We start from the raw sequence: 27349 nt of genomic DNA, 5'->3' as shown, positions 1-27349 counted from the left end.
CTGTCACCACACACAGACGCTGTGTGTGTGTGTGTGTGTGTGTGTGTGAGCATGAATATTCATGAGCTCTTGTGGTTAATTTGTCGCTTGTTTGTTAAAACCAGAAACATGCAAGATGTTCTCTCTCGCCTTTCACCAAGCCAGCCTCACTGTGTGTGTGTGTGTGTGAGAGGATTGTTAAATGCCACCAGAGGCACTGATCCACAGCCATTTGCCTTCTGCCTGCTCTGTTTACGATGAGTCTGTGAGTCTTTCTGTCTCTCTGTCTGTGTGTGTGTGTGTACGTCGGTGTGTGTGTGGGCGTGTGTGTGTGTGTGTGTTCCTGCCGGATGCAGCCAGATGTGACAGCTCATATGTCTGCAGTTGTGTTGACAGGAAACTAATTTGTTTCTCTCTCCACCAGGAGACAAAGATCGACTGTGTGAGAGTCGCCACCAAAGGTAAGATGGAGGCTCCTCTCAGCCGCACTGGTCCCAGATCGGCCGCACTGGTCCCAGATCATGTAGAAATAACAATATTTCTTCCAGATGTGTTTCTTATGTGTGTTTCAGATGTGTTATTCCAGAAACTTTAGCCGTTTGTTTTGCAATTATTGTTACAGAATATTTCAGGTATATTATTAATAGATTTCAAACTAAATGTTCTGTTAAAAGGTTTTTCCATTTTTCAAAACTGACTGTTCCCATTTATTCTACGAATAGTTGTCTGAGTCATTCCAGAAGGATTGTTGTCAACGAGGGTTTCCTGCAGGGCAGCAAACCACTAGACCCGGTTCCTATGGAAACAGACGGGGGACGAAAGAAGGGACGGACTGGGGGACGGGGTTGGAGACGGGGTGGGACGGTGGGACGTCCAGCAGCTGAAGGACTCTGGTTTGGTTATTAATAACTGCTGAGGGAAAGTATGAGTCAAACTAATAATTTAGATGAAAATGGCTGAGATATGTGATATTCAGAATGATGATGATAATAAATGCTAGGCGGTTTAGTCTTATTAATTATCGGTAAATGCTGCCTGATTAGGTTGAAATATTAAAATAACACAAAGGAAATAAACACAAACTCTCTCCAATATACAATAATTAATAAACAATTTATTTACTCTAAACAATAAAATGTATTGGAGAAAAGTTTGAATTAAGTTCAAACAAAGAACTTAAAGCCAATCATTTTTGACATAAATAGAAAGTAACATTTTGACGAATTGATTCTTATTCTATTGATCAGTTATTGAAGTCATCAACAGTTTAATCATCTGGAAAGAAGAATTTAATGTTTTCTGTCCAAGACACAAATATAAATTATTTATGTGCATCAGCGGTTCACAGAGGCTCCTGAACAGGAACAGCTATATGTAGCATTAGCCACAGTTAGCTTAGCTTCTGTTAGCTTTAAGAAGAGAACACATTAGCACGTTTTAGAGCTGTTTTATGTAATTTAGTGGCCAGAAAGGCAAAGACAAAATAAAAATAACCGCAAAAGAAGCAAGCACTGCTTACTGGACTAAGTTTGACCAGTCTGAGCTCTGTGGTTAGCTTTAGCTTCACCCCCAGTGAACATTAGCATGATCACTCTGAGCCAACGAACCAACACCAGCAGCTGCTGCTTGGCTCAGTCGCTCCCATCAGGCCTGCTGCAGCAGTCAACACAGTCTCGCGATGGGCCCCTTCCCCCTCCTGATGGACCCCTTTCCCCTGTGTGAGCAGAGCTAACAGTTAGCCTCCTGAATGCTAACAGTTCATCAGCAGGGAAGCAGACGCTCCGGTTGGTTTCAAAGCCCGGACTGGACTAGAAACACCAAGCTGTAACTTCCTGATCAGATCAGAGAGTAAAACCAGTCTGATGTGGTGCAGAGCTACAGGAGGTCTGGATTACCAGGACATTACACCCAATAATCCAGACTCTAGCTCCAGATTAACAGCAATCAGCTGCAACTGGATGGATCTTCCTGTGAGTCAGTGAGAGCCAATCAGGAGGCTCGATAGAATCAGGGGATCCCGGTCCGATCCCAGGTTCCTCCTGACGTCTTGAACAGGTGAAGGCACCTGTTGGAGTCCAACCTCTGCTTCTGGCTGAATGATTGATTACTAATGTCTGAGCACTGATTGGCTGATTAACGAGCTTCTCTTCAAGGTGTCTTTCCTGAACTAAACTACTTCCTGTTGACCTGAAAGGCTCCTGGTTCTCCTGAAGGAGGCTCAGCTTTGACCCAGAATGTTTTGGTTTGGGGGTTCGGAGCTTGAACTAGGCCGTTTCTCTAGATCAGGGGTCTCAAACTCCAGTCCTCGAGGGCCGCAGTCCTGCAACTTTTAGATGTGCCTCTGCTGCACCACCTGAATAGAATAATTAGGTCATTAGTGAGGCTGGGAGAACTGATCTACACAAGGAGGAGGTCATTAATCCATTTCATTCCAGTGTTTTGTACCTGTGGCACATCTAAAAACTATAGGACTGCGGCCCTCGAAGACTGGAGTTTGAGGCCCCTGCTCTAGATGACCTCCTTCAGGACAGCCGGAGTCCCACGCTGATGTCTCCGCTTCAGCCCGTCTCTCTGTCTCTGTCCCCGTCTCTGCATGCCTTCCTGGACCAACAGCTGCCATAATCGCCACCCAGCTCACCACGCCGTACGTTGGCGTGGCCCCGGCGGCGGGCAACAAGCAGCTGACAGGTCAGAGGAACACACGGCTCCACCTTCTCCACACGTCTCTGGTTCCACTCAGTCTTATGCTCTCCAAGTATCTCAGATCGGCGGGTCCGGTTCCCCCCCCTAAAGTCCCCAACCAGGACTGCCGCAGGTTCCAACAGGTTCCAACCAGATCCGATGTAGAGAGTCTGCTGCTTTCTGACGCTCAACGTGACAGGAAACCCAAGCGACGCTTTACTGACATCTGGCACGTCTCAATCTGGACCTGGCTTTGTGTGTGTAGGCGGGGGTGTGTGTGTGTGTGTGTGTTCGAGTGCAGTGAGTAAACTGTGTGTTGTTGTCAGAGGAAAGTTTCCACCTTCAGGCTAGTAAATATTTAAATGTAATTTGCAGTGAGTTGTGGATCAGAGTGTGTGTGTATCCACATGTTCACACACACACACGAACACGCACACACACACGAACACGTATGAACACACACACAGAAGCTGTGAGATAAATTCTGTCTTCAAAGTGTTTTGATAGCCTTTAAACTGAAACAGCAGCTCTGCCTCTGAGGAACACAGAGTGTGTGTTAGTGTGTGTGTGTGTTACTGTGTGTGTTAGTGTGTGTGTTAACTGGTTTGAATCTTACATAAAGAGCAGGGATTTCTTTGTTTCAATTGGAAACTTCTCATCAAAGAGGTCAAAGGTCACATGTGGGGTACCCCAAGGTTCAATCCTAGGACCCCTTTTATTCAATATTTATATGCTCCCACTAGCTCAGGTTATAACAGGAAATAATATTAGCTACCATAACTATGCAGATGACACACAGCTCTACATTACGATGTCACCAGGTGACCTTTGACCCCATCCAATCACTGAACAGATAAATGTGTGGATGTGCCAAAACTTTCTCCAGCTGAACAGAAACAAAACTGAAGTTATTATTTTTGGACCTAAAGAGGAACGATCTAGAGTTATAGATCTGGAGTTATAGATCTAGAGTCAATGCACAGCTTCAGTTATTATAACTGAAAACCAGCGATCAGGCCCGAAACCTGGGAGTAGTGATGGACTCTGACCTGAACCTCCAGAGCCACATAAAGACAGTTACAAAGTCGTCCTTCTATCACCTGAAGAACATTTCCAGGATTAAAGGACTGATGTCTCAGCCAGATCTAGAGAAACTCATCCATGCCTTCATCTTCAGTCGTATTGATTATTGCAACAGCGTCTTCACAGGTCTGTCCAACAAATCAATCAAACAGCTGCAGCTGATCCAGATGCTGCTGCTGGCGTTCTGACTAAAACCAGGAAGATAGAGCACATAACACCAGTTTTAAAGTCCCTCCACTGGCTCCCTGTAGCTCAAAGAATAGACTTTAAAATACTGTTGTTAGTTTATAAATCACTGAACGGCTCAGAACCACAATACATTAAAGATCTGCTGTTGTTGTATCAACCTTCCAGACCTCTCAGGTCTTCTGGTTCTGATCTGCATCCCCAGAACCAGAACCAAACGAGGAGAAGCAGCTTTCAGCATCTATGCACCACAAATTTGGAACAAACTTCCAGAAAACTGTAAAACAGCTGAAACACTGACTTCTTTTAAATCTCAACTAAAAACCCACCTGTTTAGAATTGTATTTGAAATGTAATCAATTACAAATTTATTGATGTAACTTGACTTAATGTCGTGTTTTGATTATTGATTCTATGTTGCTTTATGTTTCTGTGTTTGTAATGATGTAAAGCTCTTTAAATGCCTTGCTGCTGAAATGTGCTATACAAATAACATTTGATTGATTGATTACTGTGTGTGTTAGTGTTTGTGTGTGTGTGTGTGTTAGTGTGTGTGTGTTAGTGTGTGTGTGATCAAACCAAGGATCCTGTCTGACGTTGGGAACTAAAAGGAAAGCAGCTCATTGTTTCAGGAAGGGATGTGATGGTTCCACCAGAACCGACCCGGTTCTCCAGCAGTGGAACCTCACCACTAATTAACATGGTTGATCGATACTAACCTACTGGTTAGTGGCTCCAGGGTTAGCATCAGCTCAAAGTGTTTACTGTCTAAAAGGTTAAGTTAAAGTTCTGTCAAAGTTGGTTAGTTGATTAGTTATTTTGTTATTTGATTGGTTATGGTTAGTTGATGCTAAGTATTGTTAGTAAATGTTAATTAGTGTTTTAGGAGGTTAACCAGTTAGTCAGTTAAAGTTAACACATTCAGCTTTAAATCCTTTTCCCATCATCCTCTTGGTCTGATTTGTTCACAGAAACTCTCTTTTCAGATGTTAATGAGACGGTTCATGCAGCGCCCCCTGCAGGTCACACACTGCACTGCACTCTCTCCGGCCATTTTTGTAGTTTGATAGGTAGTTTGGTAGATACGATTATCTACCAGCTGAGAAACGTTTTATTCCAAAGTTTATTAAAGATGTGAACAAAGGAAGACTCGTCCATTCAAGCGTCCCTGTTGGACCCAGAGCAGAACCAAGAACCTGCAGAACCGAGCTTTCGCACCAACCATGAAAAAAATGACAGATTAATAAAATGATGACCCTGTTTAGCAGTTCCACAGCAAATGTATCATCACAACCAAGACAATGTTCTAGAGAATAGAGAAACATGAACAGACAGAAAAATGAAACCCAAAACGAATATAAAGACATTACGCAGGACCAGGAGAGAACAAATGTACAATCTTTCCACTCCAAGATACTCAAAGTGCAAAACTGTATTTTGCAGTCGGTCAGTCGTTTAGGAATGAACGAGTTGAAGGCAGTAAACGCTAGTCACTGTTTTCAGGAACGGCAACCAGGAAGCCAGAACCAGAGCAGGAGAAACAGACGGACCACACGGTGAAGATCGCTGGGTCCATCGCTGGCATCCTCCTCTTCATCATCATCTTCCTGGGAGTCATCCTCCTGATGAAGAAAAGGTCAGAATCCAACTCACAGTCAGATTTCAACACGATTTCTAGGTTTGGAGCCTCGAGTCATCAGCGGCTCTGAATTATAACAAAGTACCACTTTGATTCTGCTGTGGAGAACAAGCAAGTCTTTAGATGTGTGTGGGGGGGCTTCCTCTGAACAGTTCCTCTGAACAGTTCACAGGAACTGTTCAGAGGAACTGACTCAGTGAGAAGAAAGCAGGAAGCTGCTTCTCTTTAGCAACAACGCTACAATGCTAACGAGTCACTGGTTTTACATTGAAATCCACAGCAGACACAGCCGTCCCACCGCTACAGAACCCCCCAGTTACAGAACCCACCATATACAGAACCCCCCAGTTACAGAACCCACCACTGACAGAACCCCCCTTCGGTGACAGTGAGGAAGAGGAGGAATAATGGAGCAGATTGCACTAATCACCATTAAACTGTATTTGGACTGACTTTAGTCTCCAACATCAAACACACAGCCCCGCTGGGACACACACACGCTCACCCCCCCCCACACACACACACACAGAGAAAAGCATCAGTTTTTGGAGAACGTTGGAGATGAGAGAGAAATTTAGATGAAAGAACGTTTCATTCTTTTTTTCTCAGTCTCCTCAGGCTGAATGGCTGCAGGCTAGAAACACACATATTTGTGTGTGTGTGTGTGTGTGTGGGTACAATGTGAGTCGGGTCCGCCTGGCAGGTCTATCGAGCTCTGATCTGTGTTCCTGATGCTACAGAGACAGAAACGAGAGGTGCTTGTTCGGTCTCTAATGAGGTTTTTAATGTTGACGGGGTGCGTTTGATTTTTACTCTGTGACCAAACGGAGGTTAGACTCATTACAGCGGGAGGCTGCGTGCTGCAGGGCGAGGAGACTCTCCTGACATGAAAAACATCCGACCCTCGTTAGCGGACTCTGTCATGTCGATAGCGAGCTTTTGGAAACGGCCTTTCGTCTCCTTCACACAGCTGCAGATTTATCTGAGAGCGCCCGTTTCAATAAATCAGCAACAAGCAAACAAGCACCACAGATAAGTGGAGAAAATGATGAAAGGAAGAGTCTGAGGCACGCTCTGCAGGCACAGATCTGATGTTTACTCTTGAAATCTGTCCATTTGGGATGTTTGGAGAAATTAAATGTTCAGAAACACAAACAGCTTCATAAATCGCTAACAGTCAAACAGAAGAATGGGAAATAATGAAGCATCGTTTTCATTTGACTGCAGGAGCTGAGAGGCAGTTTCACAGGATGTCCTGCTCCCGGACTGGGCCCCAACTGGGCCCAATCCGGGACCGTGTTGTAAACAGTTGATAACTAAAACTTCAACATAGACGTTGAACTTTATTCAACTGAAAGTTTACAAAACAGGTGGGTAAATTAGCGCTTTGCATTTTATCTGGAAAATTAATTTAGGCGAAGCTAAGTACGCTAAATGTTTTCAAAGCTAGCTGTACCGCTAATATAAAAACTTAGCTCTGCTGTGTGCAGGTTAGCGCGAGTGTAAGGAGGACGTGTCATGCAGCATAAAGCAGAGGTAGTGCCTCTACCTCTGGAGGGGCCCATCTGGAGGACTGGGCCCCTCCAGTTAGCATCTGGAGGGGCCCAGTCACTATCTGGGCTGACTGGGCCCCAACAGCGAATCAGGGAACATTTTGAAAACAAAATATTTTTTGGCCAAAGAATCTTCTGGATACAGAGGGAAGAATAGTTTGCGTCGAAGCAATGCTGGAAGGGGTAAAGGTCATACTCTGCAACATATACGCGCCCAATAAGGAGGACCCTAATTTTTACCACAAAATAAATAGTATATTGGGGGATATGGAAGGACAAATAATATTAGCAGGGGACTTTAATGAAGTTATGGATCCTATACTTGATAAAAGCGCACCAAAAGGTTCACTTAGCTCTAAAGGAAGAGATGCAGTCCATATGTTAAAGGAAGATTTGGGTCTAGTAGATGTTTGGAGGTTAATCAATCCGTCTAAAAGAGAGTACACATTTTATTCTCATTGTCACAAATCCTATTCTAGGATCGATCTGTTTTTGGTTTCAAAACTCATAGTAAATAATATGCGGAGTTGTGATATTAAAACTATTGCACTCACTGACCATGCACCTACGGAATTATGCATAAGATTAGGACTGGGGAATATAAGCTCCTCCATGGGCTGCCACCTTATCGTGGTGGAGGGGTTTGAGTGCCCCAATGATCCTAGGAGCTATGCTGTCTGGGGCTTCATGCCCCTGGTAGGGTCACCCAAGGCAGACAGGTCCTAGGTGAGGGACCAGACAAAGTGCAGCCCGAAGACCCCAATGATGAAGGAAAACTTTGGACTTGGTGTTCCCTCGCCCGGACGCGGGTCACCGGGGCCCCACTCTGGAGCCAGGCCTGGAGGGGGGGCACGATGGCGAGCGTCTGGTGGCCGGGCTTTTACCCATGGAGCCCGGCCGGGCTCAGCCCGAAGAGGAAACATGGGCCCCCCCTCCCATGGGCCCACCACCCGTGGGAGGGGCCAAAGGGGTCGGGTGCACTGTGTGATGGGTGGCGGCCAAGGGAGGGGACCCTGGCGGTCCGATCCTCGGTTGCAGAAACTGGCTCTTGGGACGTGGAATGTCACCTCTCTGGTGGGGAAGGAGCCGGAGCTAGTGCGTGAGGTCGAGAGGTTCCGGCTAGAAATAGTCGGTCTCACCTCGGCGCATGGCTCTGGTTCTGGAACCAGTCTCCTTGAGAGGGGCTGGACATACTTCCACTCTGGAGTTGCCCAGGGAGAGAGACGTCGGGCAGGAGTGGGCATACTTGTTGCTCCCCATCTCGGCGCCTGTATGTTGGGGTTTACCCCGGTGAAAGAGAGGGTAGCATCCCTCCGCCTACGGGTGGGGGGACGGGTTCTGACTGTCGTTTGTGCTTACGGGCCGAACGACAGTTCAGATTACCCATCCTTTTTGGAGTCCTTAGAGGGGGTACTGGAGAGTGCTCCTCCTGGGGACTCCCTTGTTCTGCTGGGGGACTTCAACGCTCACGTGGGCAATGACAGTGAGACCTGGAGGGGCGTGGTTGGGAGGAACGGCCCGCCCGACCTGAACTCGAGCGGTGTTCTGTTGCTGGACTTCTGTGCTCGCCATGGATTGTCCATAACGAACACCATGTTCAAGCATAAGGGTGTCCATATGTGCACTTGGCACCAGGACACCCTAGGCCGCAGTTCGATGATCGACTTTGTCATCGTTTCATCGGATCTGCGGCCGTATGTCTTGGACACTCGGGTGAAGAGAGGTGCGGAGCTGTCCACTGACCACTACCTGGTGGTGAGTTGGCTCCGGTGGTGGGGGCGAAAGCCGGTCAGACCTGGCAGGCCCAAACGTGTTGTGAGGGTCTGCTGGGAACGTCTGGCGGAATCCCCTGTGAGACGGAGCTTTAACTCCCATCTCCGGCAAAACTTCGAACACGTCCCGGGGGAGGTGGGGGACATGGAGTCTGAGTGGACCGTGTTCCGTGCCTCCATTGTCGAGGCGGCCGATCGGAGCTGTGGCCGCAAGGTTGTCGGTGCCTGTCGCGGCGGCAACCCTCGAACCCGTTGGTGGACACCTTCGGTGAGGGATGCCGTCAGGCTGAAGAAGGAGTCCTATCAGGCCTTTTTGGCCTGTGGGACTCCGGAAGCAGCTGATGGGTACCGGCAGGCAAAGCGGCATGCGACCCGGGTGGTTGCTGAGGCAAAAACTCGGGCGTGGGAGGAGTTTGGAGAGGCCATGGAGAAAGACTTCCGCACGGCTTCGAGGCGATTCTGGTCCACCATCCGGCGTCTCAGGGGGGGGAAGCGGTGCAGCACCAACACTGTTTATAGTGGGGATGGTGTGCTGCTGACCTCTACTCGGGACGTTGTGGGCCGGTGGGCAGAGTACTTCGAAGACCTCCTCAATCCCACCAACATGCCTTCCACTGAGGAAGTGGAGCCTGGGGACTCTGGGTTGGGCTCTCCAATCTCTGGGGGCGAGGTCGCCGAGGTGGTTAAAAAGCTCCTCGGTGGCAAGGCCCCGGGGGTGGATGAGATCCGCCCGGAGTTCCTTAAGGCTCTGGATGTTGTAGGGTTGTGTTGGTTGACGCGACTCTGCAATATCGCATGGACATCGGGGGCAGTTCCCCTGGATTGGCAGACTGGGGTGGTGGTCCCCCTGTTCAAAAAGGGGGACCGGAGGGTGTGCTCCAATTATAGAGGGGTCACACTCTTAAGCCTCCCTGGCAAGGTCTACTCAGGGGTCCTGGAGAGGAGGGTCCGTCGGATAGTCGAACCTCGGATTCAGGAAGAGCAGTGTGGTTTTCGTCCTGGTCGTGGAACACTGGACCAGCTCTACACCCTCAGCAGGGTCCTGGAGGGTGCATGGGAGTTCGCCCAACCAGTCTACATGTGTTTTGTGGACTTGGAGAAGGCGTTCGACCGTGTCCCTCGGGGAGCCCTGTGGGGGGTTCTCCGGGAGTATGGGGTACCGGGCCCTTTGATACGGGCTGTCAGGTCCCTGTATGACCGGTGTCAGAGTCTGGTCCGCATTGCCGGCAGTAAGTCGGGCTCGTTTCCGGTGAGAGTTGGACTCCGCCAGGGCTGCCCTTTGTCACCGATTCTGTTCATTACTTTCATGGACAGAATTTCTAGGTGCAGCCAAGGTGTTGAGGGGATCCGATTTGGTGGCCTTAGGATCTCATCTCTGCTTTTCGCAGACGATGTGGTCCTTTTGGCTTCATCAGATCGTGATCTGCAGCTCTCGCTGGAGCGGTTCGCAGCCGAGTGTGAAGCGGCCGGGATGGGGATCAGTGCCTCCAAATCCGAGGCCATGGTCTTGAGCCGGAAAAGGGTCGGGGGGGTGTCCTGCCCCAAGTGGAGGAGTTTAAGTATCTCGGGATCTTGTTCACGAATGGGGGAAGAAGGGAGCGGGAGATCGACAGGCGGATTGGCGCAGCGTCTGCTGTCAAGCGGGCGCTGTACCGGTCCGTCGTGGTGAAGAGAGAGCTGAGCCAAAAAGCGAAGCTCTCGTTTTACCGGTCGATCTACGTTCCCACCCTCATCTATGGTCATGAGCTTTGGGTCATGACCAAAAGTACGAGATCGCGGATACAAGCGGCCGAAATGGGTTTTCTCCGTAGGGTGGCTGGGCTCTCCCTTAGAGATAGGGTGAGAAGCTCAGTCATCCGGGAGGGACTCAGAGTAGAGCCGCTGCTCCTTCACATCGAGAGGAGCCAGTTGAGGTGGCTTGGGCATCTGGTCAGGATGCCTCCTGGACGCCTCCCTGGTGAGGTGTTCCGGGCACGTCCCACCGGGAGGAGGCCCCGGGGAAGACCCAGGACACGCTGGAGAGACTATGTCTCTCGGCTGGCCTGGGAACGCCTCGGGATTCCCCCGGAAGAGCTGGAAGAAGTGGCCGGGGAGAGGGAAGTCTGGGCCTCCCTTCTGAAGCTGCTACCCCCGCGACCCGACCTCGGATAAGCGGAAGAAGATGGATGGATGGATGGATGGATGGATGGGGAATATAAGAGGTTCAAGATGGAGAATGAATGTCTCGATTTTACAGGACAAACTTTTTAAAGAACAGTTGGGGCAGGACCTGAGATACTTTTTTGAAATAAATATTGGCAGTACAGAGCATGTTCAATCTGCATGGGAGGCCTCTAAGGCATTTCTGAGAGGTAAACTTATAGCATACACTTCATGGAAGAAAAAAGAGAGTCTATGTAAAATTCGTAAATTGGAAAGAGAAATCAAACTTAAAGAAAGCAATTTGGCTAGGTGTTATGATGATTTACTTTATCGAGATATTTGTGGGCTCAAGTTTCAGTTAAATGAAATTTATAACAAAAAAGTGGAATATTCTCTATTCAGGTTAAAAACTTCATTTTATGAGGGAGGGGAGAAAACGGGCAAATTATTAGCAAGACAAGTTAAAAAAGAGGATTTTTTGAACACAATCCCTGCCATGAAACAAGGAGATACTTTAGTAACCTTACCAAAAGACATAAACAATGGCTTCAAACAATATTATGAAACATTGTATACATCTTCAGTGTTTAACGAGACAAACCAAAGAGAAAGTGATGCTTTTCTCTCCAAACTCAAGCTACCAAGGCTATCTCAAGAGCATGTAGAGTGGTTGGAAGCACCAATTACTGAAGAGGAGATTAGGAAGGCAATCTCAGCGATGAAAGTGGGGAAATCCCCCGGGTATGATGGTATTCCATCAGAATACTACAAGGAGTATATAGATATTCTTGCTCCAGTGTTACAAAAGGTCTATCAAGAGATCTTTGAGAGAGGACAGCTGCCTCCTACTTTTAATGAAGCTCTGATATCCTTGATTCCAAAAAAGGATAGGGATAGCACGGACCCGGCAAATTATAGGCCAATTAGCTTATTAAATGTAGACTGTAAAATATTAACCAAGGCGCTGGCTGTGCGCTTACAACAAGTACTTCCTAGTATTATTCATCAGAATCAGACAGGCTTTATGAAAACCCGCTCCTCCTCTGATAACATTAGAAAATTGTTACATCTGATGTGGTTGAGTCAGTCAAAGGAGGAGCCAGTCGTTGCTATCTCCTTAGATGCGGAGAAAGCGTTTGATAAAGTGGAATGGAGCTTTCTTTTTTCGGCTCTCTCAAATTTTGGATTTGGACCCTCTTTTATTAAATGGGTCAAAATATTGTATAAAGAACCAAAGGCTGCTGTCATAACCAATGGCACCATTTCATCCTTTTTTAACTTATCACGGGGGACCCGTCAGGGTTGTTCTCTCAGCCCATTATTATTCATCATGTTTATTGAAACTTTAGCAGTGAGCATTAGGAGAAATAAGGACATCAAAGGAATATTATGAGGACAACAAGAACACAAACTGCTTTTATATGCAGACGATATTTTATCACTTATAACACATCTGCTTACATCTTTGCCGCACCTGATGGACACTATGCAGATGTATTCGACGGTTTCAGGGTACTCAATAAATTGGGCTAAATCTGAAGCCATGCCATTATCCTCTTTATGCAATTCACACATGGTTAAAGATTTTAAATTCAAATGGGTACCTGAAGGTATGAAGTATCTTGGGATTAGGCTCAGTAGGGAGTTGGAAGCGTTACCTTCACTAAATTTTGATCCGGTGCTCTCAAAAATTAAAACAAATTTTGAAAAGTGGGGGAAGATAAAACTAACATTATGGGGTAAGATTAATGTTATAAAAATGATTACCGCCCCTCAGTTTAATTATCTGCTTATGATGCTTCCTATTACAATTCCACTCGATATTTTTAAAAGGTATGAAAATTTAATTAAACATTTTTTGTGGGAAGGTAAAAGAGCGAGAACAAAATTAGAAAAATTATATGCTCCTAAGGAAAAGGGCGGCCTAGAACTTCCAGATCTTAAGCTCTATTGCTTGTCATTTGAAATGGCAAAATTAGTTAAATATTGGGAAGGTGAGAATGGGCAGGAATGGTTACATATTGAAAGGGATATATGTTTGCCGTTTGACCCTAAACACAAATTATCTCAAAAGATCGACACAACAAACCCAGTTTATGTTCATTCTTGTAAAGTTTGGTCAAAGGTACACAAACTGTTAAAGCTCCCACATCAGGTAGAGCAGTATGCATCTCTCTGGAATAATCCTGAGATATGTATTGGTAAAACACCTGTGTTTTGGAGGCAGTGGCATTCACGTGGCATATGCGTCATTGGTGATTTGTACAAAGATGGACAATTCATGTACTTCAATGAACTTACTCACACATTTAATTTGGAAGGTAAAGCAAATTTTTGGAAATATCTACAGATGAGACATTGTGTTACCTCAAAATTTAAAAAGATTGTAGAAAATGATATATTGAATTATATTAAGATGCCGCGTGAACGACACACTGCCTCTCAATTTTATAAGCTGCTAAGTTGTAATCTGAGTGGTGAATCGTCAAATATTAAACTCCTATGGCAAAAAGATTTGAGAAAAGAGTATACAAAAGAAGGATGGTTGAGGGTAATGTCAGAGAGCAGTAAATATGTGAAAGAGGCCAGAAGCAAATTTATACAGTATAAGGTGCTACATAGAAATTATCATACACCTACGAGGTTACATAGAATGAAAATAATGTCAAACAATAGGTGTTGGAAATGTAAGAAAGAAGTGGGCACATATTTGCATTGTTTCTGGGAATGCTCTCTGGTTTCACCATTTTGGATTAAAATCTTGGAGGCTCTGAGTGCATGGCTTGGCTCAGAGATCTCTCAGACTCCAGAACTGTGTTTACTGGGAGACCGATCTCAAATGCCAAACACCCCAAAAGGAGCTTTTGCAATTGTGATGGTCGGTCTGGTGACAGCCTGCAGGATCATCTTAAGACATTGGAAGACCACAAAGTGTCCCGAGCTAAATGAGTGGATTAAATCAATGACGGATACAGCTTCTTATGAAGTCATGCTCAACAACATGGATGGGAACAGGGACATGGAATGGGATAGCTTTTGGGACTCATTGAAAAGAACTATGGCTTCGAGTAATGTATCTGGATGAAGTCTGATTTTCCCAGACAATTACCTTTCTCTCAACTACTGAATGTTTTTGAATTGACACTGTAATATACATATAATATATGACTGTACCCTGGGGATGTCCAGTGGAGGAAGGGTTTCAGGTGTTGGGAGGACTGGGAGAACTGGGATGAACTGGGAGAACTGGTTGTGATGGAGCCCAGAGGAACTCCTCTGGCTCCAGATGATTAAATCAACGTCAGCTTGTTCCTTCAGCTGCTGGTTTTGTGTTCAGATCCAAGTTACTGTAGCTCTGCTTTCAGACTGTTTCCATCTCACACATTAACCCAAACCCCGCCCCCACCACCACCACCAGCCAATCAGCATCGCCCCCCCCACCCCCCCACCAGCAGCCAATCAATCCTCTGATATTTGAACTCATCTGTTCTTCTGTTGCTTTTTCTTCCAGACATTAATCTTTTTTCCTTTTTCTGTTTTTCTTTTTCTTTCCCTCCATTTCATCCCTCTGCTTCGCCCCCACCATTCAGACGAAGAAATTATCACTCCTACACTTACTACCTGTAAGTAACCTGTTTGACCTTTGACCCTAACAACACCTGAGTGTTTCCTGCCTGAAACTGTTCCCTACCAGAGAACTGATGTGTTTTATAGAAACTATAATTTTCATTAAAATATAAATCCATTAAACTGATAAAGAAATAAATAATCAGCCAAAAAACCAGCTGGATCAATGAAAAACCAATAAAAGCTGAAAAGGTGCTGATCAATAATCAAACTCCATCTTTAAACTTGATCCTGATGATGGATATTTGCTGAGAGAGCTGCGAAGTTTGTAGCGACAGGACTGAACTTACAGTGTAGCTGCTGGGGTCAGGGGTCGTTTCCATGGTGACCGGTTGGTAACTGAGAGGTTCAGGCTGAGAATGTTGTTCTAGGGAACCCAGAGGTTCTGATGAGAAACCTGGTTCTGAAACAAACTTTGGCTCCATCAGAGGACCCAGTGTCCTGATGGATCAGAACCACAGCAGAACCGGATCAGAACCACCAGTCTTCCATTTGTCAGGAACCAGTTTAAACAGATCTCTTACTGCTGGTGTCATCTTCCTTTAACTGGACACTAACACCATGTTTCTCATGACCGACACTTCTGCTGCGTGTGTGTGTGTGTGTGTGTGTGTGTGAGAGCAACGATCATTTGATCAGAGGGGTTTATTACAAGCGTCTAATTCTATTAACCCTGCATCACTGCACACACACATACAATAACACACCCCAACACACACAGACCCAGAGTGTCTCCTTCCTTGCAGCTAACAGCTTTGCGTTGCCTCTCATTAGATTAGCATAGATTAGCCTTGACATGCGGTGTGTCTCCATGTTGAGTGTTAAATCAATCGTCCCCGACACCTTGCTGATGATGTCATGACACACACACCTGAACACACACAAATCAACTGTCTTCAGAAATCAGAGAAGATTTCAAAGCTTTTCATCTGCAGCTTCCTGGAAACCAGAGTTCAGCTCATGGTCAGCCTGGCATTCCCTGTGGGGGTCAGGGGTCAGAGGGTTCACCCATAGACATGAACACGCAGACGCCTCATGGAGCGGGTTGGCCCGTTGCTGCGATACGTCACAGCGTCCGCCATGTTGAATGCGGCCTTTCTGCCTGTTAGCTAATTAAATGGACCAAACTTCACACAGTGATGTTCTACAAAGTATGTTTAGTTCAGTCCTGTCATTGGCACGTTTTCTCACACACTGATATGTTTGGTAATCAAAGAAATGACTAAAAAATGTGATTATTGAATTGTTTTGGTGGATTTCTGAATAAACAGCACAATGTTTTTATTTGATAGAAATGATTCTGATAGTTTATATATAGACATGGCTGACCAGACACACACTTTTACAGTGTTTTATTCAAGAACATATTTACATTATTCCATAATTTAATGTACATTTAACGTTTCAAGATATGAAGAAAATTTTTTTATTTCCTTTTATTTTTTATATTTTATTGTAAAGACAATAAACTTTGATAAATCAGTCATTGTAAAAACACATTAGCTACATATTTTTTTATTACAGTATGATATGTCAACTCTGCTATGGACAGCAAAGACAGAAAAAATATATATATTTTCAGCTCCAAAATAAACTTTTATTTAACTGATTCTCATTCTCCTGTATGTGTTTTTGCATGTGGGTCAAGCGAGTTGCTCCTAATATAATTTTATTTCATTACATAAGCTGTCTTAATGTACTAATACTTCAGACGGAGATATTTCTCTTAAAAATACACAAAAACTGTGTCAGGTCTAAATACCTATTAGAGACAATTTTACACAAACACAGGAAAGACAAGAGAGTTAGATTCTTTGTTTCTCGCGAGGAGAACGGACAGAGATGTGCTTTCAGTTACAAATCTCCTACCGCTCTGAAAACACATCTCTCGCTCCTCTGTTTTATTGATTTCAGAGTCCCTGTCACAGAGAGCACTGCAACTCTGAAAGGGTGGGGTCAAAGCATTTTAGTTGCAGTGCTAAATGACAATCACTAACTAAACACATGGTATCTACAATCTAAATCCTTCCTGCTCCAGACACGGCGTCGAATGGGACACGTTGTATAGCTTCAAAGCAACGGCTTTGTAGCACAAAGAACAAAGCAGAGTTTCCTCCAGGGTTGTAAAACTCAGCTTGGAACAACTAACACTTCCATTAAACAGGGAGTCCTGCTGAGAATATCTGTCACCTCCCTCTTCCAAGGAGGGATTAGGAAGAAATCAGAATTAATGAACATACAGAAACATTTATCTAAATGTAACTACAAGGCTACATAATACAACAAATATTTGATAATACTAAAAATACAATTTATCCAACAAACTGAAAGATTAAAGTGTTCAATAAATGCACTTCCTCTAACAGCGGTTGCTCATCAGCTCTCTCTCATTAAAACAGTATGAAAACGTTAGCTATGCTAACAATCAGTGGTTACTTCGGGCCAATTTAGCTACACAGGAAATATTTCTCGGTTGTTTAGAAGCGAGTTTCTGGCTGCAAAGTCAAGTAGTTCTGCTCTTTCATCCTTACCTGTGAAAGGTAAAGCCAATGAATCCAGTTTGTTTTGTAAAACCAAACGGTTGAAACAAGTCCGAACAGCACAGGACTTGGAGCTCCGATCGATCTGCTGCCACACACAACATGGCGGCGACGTAACGTAGGACTCAGCGCTCAATGAGGCGTCTACGCATTCATGTCTGTGCAGAAATCCTGGGGCTGTTAGCAGCGCCTCAACAGTGAATCCAGGGAACACTGCCTCCTGGTGGTCAGGAGGAGGCAGCAGCTGGAGGTCAGAGGTGTTTGCTTCATTCTGAACTGCTAGCTGTTTAGGAGTATCAGAACCAGATCAAAACCGCACACACACACGTGGACCTGAAGGACTTCCTGCTAGCTGGAGCAGAAACGTGGAGGTACCATCAGCATAGAGAGACGCGCATTCCAGAACCGGACCCAGGATGTAGCGCCAAGCTCGGGTTGGACACTGACCCATTGTCTCCTGGTCTCAGCTCCGCCTCCAGGTTCCGAGCCTCTGACTGCAGGTTCTGGTTCTGGTCTTGGTTCTGGTCCCAGCTCCGCCTCCTGGGTTTAGCCTGATCTCAGGTGTCGGAGCCTCTCTGCGCTTCCTTGCGTTGGTCTTTTATCAGATTTCTTTAGCGTGGATTGTCTCTCTGAGCCGCGGCAGCAGGCCGATCCGCCTGCTGGTGTTTTGGGAGAGCAGCAAACGAAGAGCTGCTGTTGTTGCTGTTTGTGTGTTGGGCTCTGAATCAGAGAAGAAGAGCAAGTGAGACATGAGGGGGTGGAGGGCAGCGCCTCGCCTGGGGGCTCTTTCAGCGTCCTCCATGTTGACCCGGTGCGCACGCCGCGCTGCGCCTTTAAAAGCCCGCTCTGCTATTTCTATATCTGCTCTCAGGTCGGGGTTAAACTCTGTGAGCAATCGGACAAATGGATTTTCTTTCCTCAGAATAGAAAGAGAGAAACAAGCAGAGAGGAGGCAGACCGAGGACGAGATGAGGAAACACGTTTTCCTCTGCAGCGGTTCTGCAGCATCCGAACATAGTTAAAAGGAGGCAACCTCTACAGGTCCATCAGAACCACCAGAACCTGGAGAGGTCCACCAGAACCAACAGGAGAACCCTCCTTGGGGTACCAGACTGCAGTCCAGTTCAGTCCAAACTGAGTTGTTGCTCTCCAGAATATTTCACAGAACCTGGAACCCGTCTGGGTTTGGTTCTGCTAAAGGGAATCCATGTAGCCCGATTGTTACTGAGCAGAACTGCAGGCTAGGTTCTACCCGTCTCTTATCCAGAACATTCCACATTAACACACACAAAACCACCTTAAGATCCAAGCAGCTGATTCAACTGGACCGAACCAGATCAGAATCACATTAGAACCATTGAGTTCTTCTATTCTGCTTGACTTTGTTCTGATTCTGATTGAATTTAATCTGGATCCAACTGGTTCTACTGGTTCTAATTGGGTAAGTAGAACCAATTGGTACCAGTAGGTCTATTCAGGACCAGTGGGTCTTAAATGGACCCTAATGGGTCTACTGGTTCTAATTGTTTCTACTGGTCCTACTGGTTCTAATGAAGCTGCAATCTGTTCTAGGCTGATTTTAGTGATTTTTTTCTCTTTATTTACTGATCATTTAATGAACATCAAGTCCAAACGGCTCCCTCTGGTGGAGGAGCCCAGAGTTACTGGTTCTTCAGTGGTTCCAAGGGCTCAGTTGGTTTTGGCTGGTGTGATGGATCCTCAGGCAGTGGGTCCATCCATCCATCCATCCATCCATCCATCCTTCTGGCTCCATATGGGTCCAACAGAAACTCAGCCCAACCCCATCACCTCTGTCTGCAGGAAGTTGGCCAAGAAGAGGAAGGAAACACTGAGCTCCAGACAGGAAATGACTCTGATGGTGAACAGCTCCCAACACACAGCCATGGTGGACACACACACTCTGAACGGCCGCAGTGAGTCCATGCACACTCACACACAATCACACTCACACACTCTGTCCAATAGGCATAAATCTGACGAAAAGGTGGACAGATGGGGACATGAGACAGATCTGGAGTGTTCATTTCAACATCATGTGACTCCGGAGTCATTATGTGGGCGGAGTCATGCTATAGGCGGAGTCATTATGTGGGCGGAGTCATTATGTGGGCGGAGTCATGCTATAGACGGAGTCGTTATGTGGGCGGAGTCATTATGTGGGCGGGTCATGCTATAGGCGGAGTCATTGTGTGGGCGGAGTCATTATGTGGGCGGAGTCATGGTGTTGCTAAATTCTGCTCTGTCTCTGCAGCCATGTCGTCTCCGTCTTCTTTCACCCTGAAGACAAACACCATCAGCACCTCCGTCCCCAACTCCTACTATCAAGGTAATCTTCATAGCTAAACATTTGGTCAGTGAATGCATCATACTGACAGTGAACGCATCATACTGACAGACGGCAGCACAGAGTCGTCATTAGGTCCAGATTTATGAATCATTGGGTGTAAATGATGAACTTTCAGCTGAATTTACTGAAATTCCTGGGTGTTTCGGCGGCCAGCCAGACCCGCTGTGGTCCACTGACTCGTCTCTTTGTCCTGTCTTTCTCTCTGTCTGTCTGCTGCTCTTGTGTCCTGATGGTAGACCCATTCGTACCGACAGCCATCTTGGGTGAGACTCTCTTCCTTGTTTTCTCTGCAGGAGGTTAAAGTTCAGGTTTAGTGGTAGACAGACCAGAAGAAGACAGACAGACAGACAGACAGGAAGTGGACCGGCAGGTGAAGGGAGAGGACGGACAGAAAGAGAGACAGGGATTCTCTGGCTTCCATCCATTCCTGCTTGCTTGTTCAGCTGCTTTTGTTTTCTTTTTATTCTGTTTATTTGATTTTAGTGACCTGTTCTGCCATCTTTACTGTTTTATTGTTTTTAACCCTAACCCTTTACTTTTGAACTTGAATTACGTTCCTTCACGTTTTTCTTTGGTTGAATAGACTCAGTTTGTTTACTTTTGTTTTATTTGCAATTTACAATAATTTTTTCTGGCTCCTTGGTTTTCACCCTGTTTTCTTGTTTTGTGACTAAAACGATGGTGGGCTTCACTCCATCCCCACATCCACAACATTCCTGCGTGCCGTGTTGACGTCACGTCTGTTTGTGACCTTCAACCTTTGCATGGACACAACACGCTCTGGTGGACTTGGGGAGTGGGAATAACACGGGAGCTGTTTTACTTCCTCATCTTCAGCGTAAAATCTGAATGAACTGAGAATAATAAACTAATGGAGCGCTCACTGACCTGTGATATTTTCTAGCAAATGTCAACAGTTGGTTTGAGCTTTGACCAGTGTTTCTGTTTGACTTGTCTGACTTAAAGAACCTGTAGTTACCACAGGAGCCTGTCAGTAGTTGGACCTATGGGTTCATAGCTTCAGTCCAGGACACAGAGAAATAGTTTGAACAGAAACCATGGCTTTAACTGTCCACCATGATCGCACTGTTTAATCAGATGGAGCTTCCATCAACCCCAGCCGAACATCCCAAACACCTTTAGGACATCCAGAGTCCTCCCAGCCTGTTGAGTCATTAGTTGACCCACTTCATGGAGACGTTACCGGCACCGCACCCCGATTTCCACCCAGAACCCCAAACTGAAGCTTTCAGCATGCAGTCTTCCACGGTCTTTCATGCTCCAGTAAACTAGCTGAGGAACCTCCTGCATTGCAGGATCATCCAGAGCACCAAGCGCTCTGGATGATTCTAGTGCCCCATAAGGGTCTTTGTCCAGTGTGAAGGGGTCCTCCAGCATCCGGGAAGTCCTGTGATCAGTTTCATCCAGACAATAAGGCTCCTCTGATGGACAACGTTCAAAGACATTTCTTAGTAGTAATTAATGACTCCTATTTCCTGTGGAAAACAAGATATACTTCCCTTTGTGCCTTTGGCCTAACATACTCCTCTCTGACCTAAAATAGCCCCAATATGCCTCAGCTAAAATTTAGGATACGTCAGTGGACATGCAGGCAATAGAAACTCTGCTTAGCTAGCTAGAGGAGCAGGAATCCGAGGAACTGGGTGTTTCAGGACATTAGCCAGGTTAGCTATGTTGGTCATGTTACCTAGGTTAGCAAAGTCAGCTAGATTGACTAGGTTAGTCAGGTCAGCTAGGTTAGCTAGGTCAGGGTTAGCTATCCTCTGGTAGAAGGGTCCGGGGTTCAGCAGAGCTCCTACAGTGTTTGGTACTAGCTGTGTTAGCAGCTAGCTAAAAGCTAAAGTTGTTGCTCATCTCGTGTCTCCTCTCTTCTTCTCTTCTTTCCGTCTCTGTGTAAAGTGCCCATTAATGGTAAGTGGTTAAACTTGGGGCTGAGTAGGGGGGCTCGTGTTTGGGGGTGTCACCACTTCGCATGGAGCCACACCCATTACCTGCTGTGATGTCATCATTAGTATGGCAGAGCTTCATTTGTACCCTCATCATGATGTCACAACCCAAGCCCCTCCCATCATTCTGTATTTAACCAATCAGCTCATTTGATGTCTTCTGATTGGTTGTTTCATCCATCCAATCACCAGCCACCACCTCCATCATCTCACCTTGACTGGTTGGACTGTTCAGGTAGAACGCTTCTGATTGGTCAGTTAGCCCCCAGGCTAGCCAATAAGAACAGCTAGAGAGCGTAGTGGAAGTTGTGTCCGCCGTGTCTTTGCTGAAACGTCCCTGCCAGAGTTCTGGACGGGTTTAGCTCCGATGTCCACTTCACCACCAAGGTTTGTTCTTTTCCAGGACTCTGAACTCTGCTCTTTTCACACTGCCGCTCCAAGAACCCAAACTGTTCTGGACCGGTTCACACAGGCAGAACCAGGCTGTTCTGGACTGGTCCAGTTTTACTCTTTGTACCGGACCATATTGGATCTGGACCGGATGTAGACCAGTACCCTTACTGGGACTACAGCTGGGATCTTTGGCCGCAGTGTGGAAAGAGTCCATCATCATCCTCTCTCCAGACATGTAATATGATGTCATGTGATGTCATTCATCTGTGTTGTCGTGGTAACAGTCTTGTAGGAGTGGATGTGGACCAGAACTTTTCCTTGGTTCTGGACAGACTCAGTGCAGACTGGTTTCTCTAAATGAAGCTGGACTCACTCGCTCCAGACTTTGACTCTTTAATCAGAACCATTTAACAAGTGGATGGTTTCCTCACAGAACCAAGGAGCTTGACAGAGCAGAGAGAAAAAGAACCACAGTAGCTGAAGTTCTGGTTCCAATAGAACCGAGTCTACCAGACCCAGATGTGGGAAAACAGCCTAAATTGGTTTCAAAAACTCAGGGCTTCAGTCACAACCACAAAGGAGAATAGATTGAAGCTTCTTGAAATGCTGTTTCCTTCTTGATAGGAAAACAGCATTAGACAAGGTTATTAGAGGAACTCTGTGGTCCAGAAGGAGCATCGTTTGAACAGGAGCTATGGGGCTAGGGGTCAGGGTTAGGGGTCAGGGTTAGGGTAGGGCTTTCTCTGTAGGCAGTGGCAGGGACTCGAGTCAGATTCTGACTATCTGGGAAACTCAGAAGAGGTCGGCGTAGATGAGCCAGCTTCTGGACCACCTGGAGGGTTTGATGTTCTGGACCAAAGCTGTGAAGTGATCAGGAGGTACGGAGAGGCGAGGCTCAGGGTGATCCACTCTGGATTGAAACCCGAAGGTTCTCCAGGTCCAGCAGGACGGGTTGTTGGTCCTGGAAATGAAGCTCTGAGGTCTTCCGTGGTTTGTGTCTCCTGAGGGAAAATCCAGTCAGTAGAGATGTCTTCTCAGGAGCGAATGGACCTCTAGAGGGTTCTCCTGGTTCTGTGGGGAACGGCCTTCATCAGTGTTCACCCAGTCAGAGTCTGTCCAGAACAAAGCTTCAGCATCAGATTTTGTGTCTCAGATCATCTTCAGAACCCGGCCTTCAGACCGAACCGGATCTAGTTCTGCTGGATCATTAGAAATGAACAGATTCTGGTTCTATCTGGGTCAGCCTGGTCCGGTCCATCACGTGTCTAAGGTGTCCTGTCGGCCCCTGTCTGATCTGCCCGTCTTCTGTTCCTCTGCAGACGACAGCAGCCACACCATGACCAGTGAAACCAGCAGCCTGGTCCAGTCCCACTACAAGCAGCGGGAGGCGGAGCGGGAGGCGCTGCCCTACCAGACGGGTCAGCTGCATCCGGCCATCCGGGTCGCCGACCTGCTGCAGCACATCACCCAGATGAAGTGTGCCGAGGGCTACGGGTTCAAGGAGGAGTACGAGGTGAGAACACGACTATCTGACCCAGCTGACATCAACCAGATCAGAACCGGTGGGGCTCTGCTCGGCTCTGGTGGAACGGTTCCTAAACCGGAGTCAGAACCTAAACCTGCTCCGGGCCTCCAGGGTTACCATCACTCCTGGTAGATCTAAAACTAAAAGAAGATGTTTGTGAAAAGGAGGCTGAGGCGAAGCGTCGGCAGGGAACCAGAACCGACCAAGGGAGCCTAACGGACCGGCCCAGGTTCACACCCTGCCATCATGCATCCATTGCTCAGGTCTAGTCTTGAGCCCCCTCTGACCTTTAGATCCAGCTTCAGTTCTGATCCGGTCCATTCTTGCTCCTCTGGGTTCCCTGGCTGCGTGCTGCAGTCGCACCGTGTGAGTCCAAGGAGTCCAGTTCTAGTTCTGGTCTGAGCAAACTAGGTCCGCTCTGTCCAAGTACTTCAGCAGTGGAGTGTGGTGCAGCCAGTTTCTGCCAGTCCCAGACCGAGAGTTTTCTGGTTGGCCGATCCGATCATCGATCAACGATATCAATCCGTCAACCAGTCCAAGAACCAATCAGAGTCCTCCGTGAATGATCTGATCATCTGCTGAGAGGAAGGTCGTCAGGGATGAGGAGTCTGGAGGTTCTGGAGGAGGTGCAGTAAAAACAGAAACCACAGAAAATCCTTCCAATAATGTTCTCTAAAAGCTGCAGGTTGGAGCTTCTCGAAATCTCTGTGTGTGTGTGTGTGGGTGTTTATCCATTTTAACAGGAGAAACTTACTAATGGATGTTACTTACCTGAACACACACACACACTCACAGACATACATTATAGATCTTCCCTGCAGCTAATGGGCCCAAACAGGGAATGGCTCCAGTGTGTGTGTGTGTGTGTGTGAGAGAGAGAGCAGTGTGCTTGCGGGCTGCCCTCAGGGCTGATCCATTATACATACTGAATACACACTCAGAGTTTTCACTCTCCATTTGCAGAAAGTTATCAGTGAGGAGTTCTGTTCTGGTTCTACTCTGATTCTCTTGTGGTTCTACTCTGGTTCTGATTCTGTTCTGACCTGGTCTCTAGCTGGAATGGCTCCCAGTTCACGTCTCTCCACACCAGTAGGTGCTGTGAGCTGGTTCTGATCCAAATCAGGAACCATTAATGGCATAAACTGAGCCATAAACCGATTCAAAGGCAACAAGAGGTCTGCTCCAATCTTCAGAACAAACAGCTGGACCCAAACTGGTTTTAGAACCAGAACCAGGAAAGGAAGCATGGCTGCAGCAATGATCCAGGCTGTGGAGAACAGGATCGGTTCTGGATCCCTTTGGGTTCACAGCAGTACAGGTAAGGAGACGGGTCAGCCAGGGTCAGGACAGGGTCCCAGACGAGCCCCTAGCAGAACCACAGGTCCGGTACCAGTCCAGGCGACTCTGTGTCGGTGGGCTCCTGATGACGAGCACCGAGATCTTCACCCACGGACCGAGCTCCAGGGGGTCCCGACCCTCTGAGGGGTCTCAACGCTGATGGAGACATCTTGAGACCGGTCGGGTGTCTCAGTCACAGAAATGAAACGTAAACATGTCAGGATCTGCCTTTTCACCCAGATTTTCAGACCCATTTAGTGAAGTGAGTGATGATTGGTCGATGATTGGTTGATGATTGGTCGATGAGGTGAGGTGAGATGGGCCGCCGGTCGCCCCACTCATGACTCTTGTCTCCCTGATCCCTCCATGCTTTTCTAATTTATCTGATTGGACAGCTCAATGAGGTAAGACACCTTCCTGGTTTTCTGTTTCTGTCGTAGATTCAGGTTTAGCTAGCACCTCTGTTAGCACTCTCCTAGCCTAGCTCCACCCAGGCCCAGTTTGTTTATCTGCATTACACACCAGTCTCCAGGGCAACCCTGAAACACGTTTGCATCCATCCGGATCTCTGTGTCTGATTCAGGAAATGGTTCCTGGAAGACATGGGGTTAGGGTTAGTGCTGGTAGCATGGGTGTTAATGGGAGGGGAAACCAGCACCACACCCACTGGTCAGGACCTCTGTACCAGCATGGAACTGGGTTCTTATGCAGACTAGTGACAGAACTGGAAAGAGTTGATTTACAGGGCGACCAGCAGAGGGCATCTGGTTTCCAATAGCCGAGGGGCGTAATTTGTACCCTGTAAGTGGAGGCTATAGCTCTAGAGTTGCTGACTGTGAGAAGGTTGCTGCATGCTTTCCTCTTTGTGTCTCTCTCCATTTCCTGTCTGATGACTGCCAGTAAAGGAAAACCAGTGACTGCTGACCCAATGTTGGAACCATTGGGTCATTGAGGAACCCCCAAACATCCAATCGACCCGTGTTGGAAACAGTCCAACATCCAAAGATCTCACAGGGACCGGGCATCCTCACTGACGCACTGGTTCCAACACCTGTTCACTGGGACATCCGTCTCCTCCACCCGCCCTCATGCAGACCCCACCCTCCCCATGACCCATGACCCCGTGTGTGCCTCCATCAGTGCTGCTAATGCTCATCCTCTGTGCATGTTGACTTTCCCTCTGACTGTCAGATGCTCCAGTAGCTGCTTGAAGAGAGTATCACTCCACTACTGATTCCCCCTGGTGGCCAGTTTGTGAATCTGATCATTTCCATCCCATCACTGGTCTGCATGAGGACCCAGTTACATCCTACTGGGAGTTGAACTGGTTATGTCCGTGTCCAGTGGAGGTCCAGCCAACCTCTGGAGCCAGACTGGACTGGTGTCAGATTGTCTGTTTATTCTTATTTTCACAGAAACTTTGGGTTTTGTGTGTGTGAGGGTGACAGCTGTGCTCCCAGCCGTCTGGACGCTCAGAAGGTCTGAGGAATACGGAGATTTTTAGATGACTCTGGTTCTGTTTCCACCAGCAGCAGAACCTCCTGCTCCAGGACTTGGTTCAGTAGGAAGTTCCAGCAGCGCCACCGCTGGCGCCACTCCAGTCCTCTCCTCACCCAGGTCCTCCTAGTCCGGTCCAGCCAGGTGCCATCTCTGGTATCAGTTCTGGGTCTGGTCCATCATCACATGTCAGATTAGGTTTAAAAAGCAGTTTTTAGTATTAGTTTCTCTGATATTACTTCATGTTTCGCCATCAGGGGCACCGTATACAAAATAGTTTTTTTTTTTCATAAAACATTTTAAAATTGGTTCCCTGTCAATTACAAAATTAATCATATTATGTTTTCTAAAATTGTTTATAGCAGTAAAAAAAATAAATGTTACCACTCCCAAACCAAAAAGCACAGATCCATATTCACTGGATCTGCAGGAAATGGTTGGTTCCTGCTTGGAGCTTCACGGTGGCCATGTTCAGAACAAGACAAGAACGACTGTGGCTGTTACTATGCTGAAATGTTACTATGCTGAAATGTTACTATGCTGAAATGTTACTATGCTGAAATGTTACTATGCTGCTAAGAAAAATGATAGTCAGGTTTACAAAACATATAGAGATAGAGAGAGAAAAAGATAAGAGTGTCAATTTGTAACAGTGAGTAGACTGTGTGAGATTATCAACCATTTAGCATAGTTAGCTTAGCTTCAGACTGTTTGCCTCCATTTCACTAACATTTAATGAATTAAGGAAAGAAATTACCAACATATTCAACAACAGGTGAGTCAGTCAGCAGCAGCTCTGACCTCCTGACCCGTCCTCTCTCCTCTCCTGAGGGAAATTAAAGCTGCACTATGTCACTTTTATAAAAAATATTTTTTTACATATTTGTTAAAACTGTCATTATGTTGTGACAGTATGGAATGAGACATAATCTGTGAAAAAATTAGGTAACACTTTATTTGACGGGTTGTGAGTAAGACTGTCATAAACATGACATAACACCTGAACTCATGAACATGAGAAAGTCTTCATGAATATTTATGACTGTTGTCATAAAGTG

The 27349-nt window shown here is 46.6% G+C and overlaps 1 protein-coding gene across 6 annotated transcripts in view; it reads left to right on the top strand.

The window, feature by feature from the left end:
• The window catches only part of LOC114136594 (receptor-type tyrosine-protein phosphatase mu-like), a 91201-nt gene that overhangs the window by 40347 nt on the left and 23505 nt on the right, over positions 1-27349 (top strand). The window contains exons 17-26 of one of the 6 annotated variants that reach the window (XM_028004647.1): positions 404-440; positions 2593-2667; positions 5434-5566; positions 14627-14659; positions 19025-19137; positions 19476-19550; positions 19808-19834; positions 21492-21503; positions 23251-23444; positions 25190-25198. In XM_028004647.1, coding sequence (XP_027860448.1) covers positions 404-440; positions 2593-2667; positions 5434-5566; positions 14627-14659; positions 19025-19137; positions 19476-19550; positions 19808-19834; positions 21492-21503; positions 23251-23444; positions 25190-25198 — 708 coding nt within the window. The remainder of the gene's footprint in view (positions 1-403; positions 441-2592; positions 2668-5433; positions 5567-14626; positions 14660-19024; positions 19138-19475; positions 19551-19807; positions 19835-21491; positions 21504-23250; positions 23445-25189; positions 25199-27349) is intronic. The other 5 variants (XM_028004648.1, XM_028004652.1, XM_028004651.1 and 2 more) reach the window with 5 other exon arrangements.

Source organism: Xiphophorus couchianus, chromosome 21, assembly GCF_001444195.1.
Source record: "Xiphophorus couchianus chromosome 21, X_couchianus-1.0, whole genome shotgun sequence".
NCBI lineage: Eukaryota > Metazoa > Chordata > Actinopteri > Cyprinodontiformes > Poeciliidae > Xiphophorus > Xiphophorus couchianus.
This window is presented reverse-complemented; position numbering and strand designations above follow the sequence as displayed.